The following is a 6,975-nucleotide window of genomic DNA, read 5'->3' on the forward strand; positions in this document are numbered from 1 at the left end:
CCACGCCGCCTCCTCTTTCCCTCCTCCGTTTAGTCTCAGTTCCCGGTTTCTCTGTCAGCTGCTGTCCGTGGTTCTGAAACAGACCACATTGCTGAGGAAAGGAAACAGACGGAAGAAACGGCTCTTCCCCAACACGACCCTAATACCGGTGAAGGAATAAAGGCCCATAGTGAAGCAGGAGGGGCTTCCTCTTGAAATGGTGGCGGAGGAGGAGGCAGCTTCACGACAAGCGCCAGGGTCTGGGAGGAGGAGCCACAGCTATGCACCCTCCAGGCTCTTGCAGCCTCTCTGGGAGCAGATCCGAATGTAAAGTGACCAGCATTCTGGAGAGCCAGCAGGTGAACCTGAGGCAGGTCTGAGAGCCTGGAGCTGCTTCCTATTACATTGGATACATCTGCTAAGCTAGGTGTGGAATATAGAATCCCTACTGCTTTCCACTGTTTGCTTGTTTTTCTCCCCCTGAACAGAGAGAAAGCCAGCATTCTGACTACTGCCTCTGAATCCCTACTGCTTGCGCTCAGTGCCAAGCCTCATCACCCATTCCCCAAAGGAGACCGTTTCACCTTAGTGACATCATGGCGAAGATGCTCCCAGCACAGGAGGCAGCAAAAATCTACCACACTAACTATGTGAGGAATGCCCGGGCCATGGGGATCCTGTGGGCACTCTTCACCCTTTGCTTTGCTGTGATCATGATGGTGACTTTCATCCAGCCATATTGGATTGGAGACAGCATCGACACACCACAGGCTGGCTACTTTGGCCTCTATTCCTATTGCATTGGCAATGCCCTTACAGGAGAGCTCATCTGCAAAGGTAGCCCTCTGGACTTTGGCACCATCCCCTCGAGTGCCTTCAAATCAGCCATGTTCTTTGTGGGTATCTCCACATTCCTTATAATTGGCTGCATCCTCTGTTTCAGCATGTTTTTCTTCTGTAATGCAGCCACGGTCTACAAGGTGTGTGCTTGGATGCAGCTGGCAGCAGGTGAGTTGCACAAAGTGAATCTCGGGGAGGGGTTGTGGAACCTACTTAAGAGTAACACTTGAATTATAATCACCTCAGGCCTAGAGATATATTCCAGGGGACAATGGAGCTCCTTGAGGTCCCCAACCATGATTGAAAGAGAACCTTTGGAGATATGAGAAGTGCAAAACCATCCCAAAACTATTGCTTTGGGGTTAAAGTGGTTCTGGTGGGAACAAACTAGTGGTTTAGTCCAAGACCTGCCACTTCCCACAGGAAGAATAGGTACAATATAAGCATCCAACATCATAACTATCCTCTGCCTGTGTTCTATAGATCTACTCCATAAAAATCACCCATATAAAGGTTATAAATTTACCAATAAAATTTACCAGTACCAGTAAAATTGGCAGCAAAAAGCTACATTTAGAATACTTAAGTTTCCTTTTGAGACTCTCACTAAAGACATTCTAAAAGACAAAGTTGGTTTCTGGTGTTGCAATATAAACATCAGTTCCTATGTCTCCAATTTGTTAAACACTGGCCTGAGGAAGTGAGATAAAAATGGCATTGACTAATACCTTGTCTTTAAATCTTGCATTAAAAAACAATAATAACTTGTAGCAAGGAGCTCTTGTCCCAGGGTACAGGCTACAAAGTGTCTGCACAAACATAAAGTAAAATCTGAAAACAAAAAATCCATGTCCGGGCACCTCCAGATATGGAACTCAAAGGGGAAGAGGAAATGAGAAGTACAAGCAATAGCACTTGAATGTGGAACTTAGAAACAAAAACAAAAAACCCTAAACAGATAGCCACCTTCTATTGCATTCCCTTGGAATATATACTTACTTTACTACAATTATATCTCACCTTTCTGACATCATGGCAGGATTCCAAAGATTAGATCCAGGCTTGCTTAGCTTGCTGTATCACATACCCATACACCTTAACCTGGATATCCTTCATATTGTGGAACACGATAAGCCATGCCAGTTTCAAAAGTTGAGAGAACTGATTATTTTAAAACAGAATAAAGAGGACAAAGGAGGAAAACACATAAGGAAGAAAAGTTGGGGTGGGGTGTTTTAAGGAACTGGCTATCAGCAGCCAGAATATTTTGAGGCTATAGAGAAGCTATTTTTAGTAGGGATAGAAATAAGAAATTCAACAAGAAACCTGAAGCCTAACTAGAAGAGAAAGGCAGGGGGCCCTGCTGGAATATACAGAGAGTTACTGGCCCAGTTGTGAAAGGCTTTAAAAGCAGAGGTACAAAATAGATATTAAAACATAATAATCCCCAAAATGGAACTGTTTCCTATTACTAACATTAAAGTGTGGAGTGGGAAAGGGGGAAGATGAGAAAAACAACCACATCAGCAATGACAATATCAGACTATCAAAGTCCAAACATAGTCTTCCACTCCAATCCTGTTCATGTTCACTTGGAAGAAAGTCTTGCTGTAACCATTGGGTCTTATTAATAAGTAAGTGTGCATAGAATTTCAGCACTAGTCATATAGATGAGAGAAAGGAAGAAACTGAAAAAAATGGCCAAGATACAGCAACAGCGTCAATTTGCTAAGGAAAAATAATGGAAAACATGCATTAATTCTATGAACCTTAAAAAAGTAAAAGGGAGAGAAAATGTTTATTATAATTATATCACATTTGTTTTTCAGAAATTGGCGGTGAGTATGGGCATAGCCAGTGTGGTGCATAGGCCAGAATGCTGCTCTAAGCTCTGAGACACCCAAGTCCAAATATCCACTTTACTAAGCGGCTCATTGAGTGACCTTGGGCTGGTGACACACTCTCAGCCTGGCCTGTCTCACGGGAGATAGAATGAGGAAGAGAGGACCAAATGTGTGACCCTGAGCTACTTGGAGGGAGAGTGAGATTAAAAGGTACTCACTAGGTAGAGATGGATAAGAGGCAATTTGTATGTATTTCAGGTACTTCAGAAAAACTGATGGAGACAGAGAAGGAGAAAAAAAATGTCAGATGCTTATAAATATAAAACTGAGATTAAGATGAGCAGATGGGATCATCAAGAGTGTAAACAGTGGCCCTGACCTGGATAGCCCGGGCAAGCCCACTCTCATCAGATCTCGGAAGCTAAACGGGGTCGAATCTGGCAAGCGCTTGGATGGGAGACCTCCTTGGAATACCAGCAGTAGGGAGGCGGGGGCAGGCTTTATTCAGCCACCTCTGAATATCCTCCAGGCCCCCAGTAGGGGTCAGGCACCAGAGGCCACCATGACTTCCCGGTGCACACACAGTCACCAGAAATCGCCATGACTTTCAGGGGCGCGCACACACACTCACACACACATGCACATATGAAAAATGCCACCAAAAATAATGTACACAGTGAAACAAAGAAACTGCATGGGGAGAGACAGGAAGCTACAATCTGAAACACAGTTTGAAAACAAACTTCTTAGACAATACATTTCATAATGGGAAGCTCATTTTGAGAGTGTGCAGTTAGGTATTTCCCCCTCTGAAAGACAAATGTAAGTTATTTAATGTAAGTAATGACACAGTGGTACAGCTCTACTGGTACAGTGGAACAGATCCAGATATCCAGTTTATGTAAGAAGTACACTCAAATGAGGACATCTGCCATGTGGTAGCTTTCCACGTAGCCTAAGATATTCTGTTTACGTTGGTGCTTACATGATTAATAAGAGCGACTGCCTCATCCCTGTCCATAGTGGTGAAATTCTAAGAGAAGGCACACAGTAAGGGTCTCGTGCAGTTTTTATGAGCCCAGGGTCTATCAGTGAGGCCTGTATGCTCGACAGCAAGGTAATGCTGAAATACAAAAGAGACACATGAAGCCCTTTTGAAATATTTATGTCAATGAGAAGGGTTATATTGCCAGCATTGTTCTGTTACAGCATGTGGAAAAGAAACTGCAGCAAAAATGCCAGCAATATAAACTAAAAATGAGTGAAAGTGCAGCAGCATTAATTTGGCATTTTAAACAAATCAGAAACAGAATAAATCCAGAAGGATTAGTCTCTTGTAATGCAATTAAACAGGAGTCCAGTAGCACCTTAAAGACTAACAAAATTGTTCTAGTGTATGCTTCCATGAGTCATAGGAGTGGTTGGGCATTCCTGTGTATCTGATTAAGTGAGCTCTGACTCATGAAAGTATAATTTCAAGTGTAATTCAGATGTTGAAGTCAGCTGAAAGAGGATCAAGAACGCCAGGCAAGATCAGGAACTCTTGGCTCAGCTCTTTCCGCCCTTATATAAATGATCACATGAGCAGTAGCAAAATTGTTAGCTTGGGCAGGCGGAGAATACAGTTCCAGAGATATAAAATGACCTGTTAAATACTCAAGATGGACAGCAATGGATGTAAGAGTCTATAAGAAATTATTACCTTTCTTTCAGTAGGTAGTGGTTTGTTCAATCATATTATAACCTTGTCTGTTGTGTAAGCAGATTTGCACACTGGGGTTAGATGGATGTGTGGTAACTAACACATGGTGAAAGGTAGCTTGTTGCACTACACATAGCAAGTACTGTGCTACAGAGAGGCTGACAAGTAGATTACTCCAAGTGCCATTTCTCTAAAATTAGTTTTAGAGAACATTTCCAAGGTACAATCGGTGGAGCACTAGGAACAGTAAACTGTACTCTGAGACCATCTAATGAATTCCACAGGTACTGCTGAAAAGACTGGATTACCATTTATTAGCAGGTTAATGCCCAAAGCCAGAACCTTGGACATCAGCACCCATCTAGTAGTCATTGCTGGTGGCTGGAGACATCACTTCCAAAAAATCTTGATGAAAAGTTGTGGAAAGGAATTATTGAGCCACATATATGAATCAGCATGGTATAGTCTTTAAGGTGTTGGCCTGGGATCCGGGAGACCCAGCACTGAATCTCCACTCTGCCAGGGAAGCTCTTGGGCCAGGCACACGCCCTCAGCCCAACCTACCTCCCGAGGTGGTTGTGAGGATAAAAACAGATGAGGGGAGAATGATATTGGAAGCTACTTTGGAACCATATTGGGGAGACAAGCAGGGCATAAATATCAAAAGCAATCACCCACTCACCAAACTTTTTTAAAAAGCAAAGGCAGTGATATTCATCACAACTACAACACAAGCATGCCCTAAACCAGTTCATCATCCTGTCCCCAAGTTGAGGAAGCTAACCCTTCTCTTATCAATCTTTTTTGTTTAAATCTATATTTCTCTCTTTGTATTGTGAGTACTCTGGAAGATGTTCCTTTTGTTGGCTTGATGGAGACCTATCACCAGTGTTCCCTCTAAGCTGAGTTAGTGTGAGCTAGCTCACAATTTGTTAGCCTCTGGCTCACACATTTTTGTCTTAGCTCAGGAAGGATGGCTCCAGAGCAAACTAATTTGTGCAGCAGCCAAATCGCTCACACACAACTTGAAGGCCAGGAGCTCACAAAGTAGGATTTTTGCTCACAAGACTCCATAGCTTAGAGGGAACATTGCCTATCACTACCCTTTTGGAGCCTGGAGTACTTGCTGCCCAGGAAACCCAATCTGAACTGTTTCAAGCTGGGGAGTGAGGGGAATGTAGTGAGGGCACCTAGTGAAGAAAGGCTTGGGTGGCAAGCATTGAAGACCATCACAGGGAAGTGCAGCTCATCAACTGATTTAATCAAATGAAGATGTTTTTAAAGATTTTTTCCCATTTACATGAACATGAGGAAACCATTTTAGAACAAAAGCTCTGTATTTAATAATATGGTCTAAAGAGATGTTGTCAGGTTGGTCTCTCAGAAAGATGCAAAAGTCTTTTATGGGGCTTATTACTATCAGTGCAGAAGACTCTTTATCTTATCTTTTAAATCTCAGTCTTACATATAAACCCACTCAAGCCCAAAGCAGCATCAGGGTTGGCCCGCTTAACCAGAGCTGCTGTAGTTCGGTAGCTGAAGGATGAGGCTCTGATTGCAAAAAAAAAGAAGGAAAAATAGAGTATTTATGCATTTCACTGCAGTTTGGAGGGGGTTGTTTCCTTACTTTAATATCTCTACATCTCGGATCTGGGAGCCAGTGTGGTGTAGTGTAGTGGCGTACTTGTTAAGAGCAGCGGACTTTAATCTGGAAAGTGGGTTTGATTCCCCGCTCCTCCACATGAAGCCAGATGGGTGACCTTGGGCCAGTCATAGTTCTCTCAGGACTTTCTCTGCACACTGTTTGCACATCCCACCATTTTAAAGGCTGCAAGGATCCTAAGGAAAATGCTTATTGATTACATCCTTCTTTGGTGGGAGTTCTGAATGGAATCCCACTTTCTGCCTGGTGCAAAAAGGGAACTGTCCAATCTGATTTTAAAAAATCAGAAATCAGGTTCAAAAAGGTGCAAGCTTTTGTCATGTTTTGCCAGGTCCAGATGCTTTTCTGGGGTGTGCGGGTGGAGAGATTCCTTAAGATTGTGCTAAACCAAGTAGAAACTGTGTCCTGTTTCCTGTATAGTTATACCTTTACAAATTTGTCCCAAATATCTGTTTTGTGTGAGAAGGAAAACTATTCCTTTCCTATATTTTGACTGGGAGAGGCTTTCTGGATTAGCTGCCCCATGTGCAAACATTCCAACATCTGCTATCATATAAACAGGGAAGAGGCAGGTAGGAAACCCAACCTTTTCTCATATATACACTCACACAGACATATAATCCAAAGGCTGAGTTGAAGCAGCTAGACTGTGATAAAGACAGGTTGCTTACCTGTAACTGGTGATCTTCGAGTGGTCATCTGTGCATTCACACCCTTGGGATACTCTGCGCCTGCGCTGACCTTCTCGGTACCGATAGCTAGCAAAAGGGATTTTCGCGCCTCTCCCAGGTCACGCGCCGGCTCCACTGCGCATGACCAAGGAGGGGCACGCAGATCCCGCCAGTTCCTTCTGACCGCCGCCCAACAGCCTTCAAAGAAACAAGATGAAGGGCCGAGAGCAGAGGGGAAGGAGGGCGGGTGGTGTGAATGCACAGATGACCACTCGA

At 43.5% G+C, this 6,975-nt stretch overlaps 1 protein-coding gene across 1 annotated transcript in view; it reads left to right on the forward strand.

The window, feature by feature from the left end:
- Positions 1 to 575: 575 nt before the first annotated feature.
- LHFPL5 (lipoma HMGIC fusion partner-like 5) overlaps positions 576 to 6,975 on the forward strand; it is a 17,511-nt gene continuing 11,111 nt past the window's right edge. Inside the window, exon 1 of the mRNA XM_015411824.1 lies at positions 576 to 987. Within this exon, the coding sequence (XP_015267310.1) occupies positions 576 to 987 (412 nt within the window). The remainder of the gene's footprint in view (positions 988 to 6,975) is intronic.

This window comes from Gekko japonicus, unplaced genomic scaffold, assembly GCF_001447785.1.
Source record: "Gekko japonicus isolate JY-2015 unplaced genomic scaffold, Gekko_japonicus_V1.1 scaffold309, whole genome shotgun sequence".
NCBI lineage: Eukaryota > Metazoa > Chordata > Lepidosauria > Squamata > Gekkonidae > Gekko > Gekko japonicus.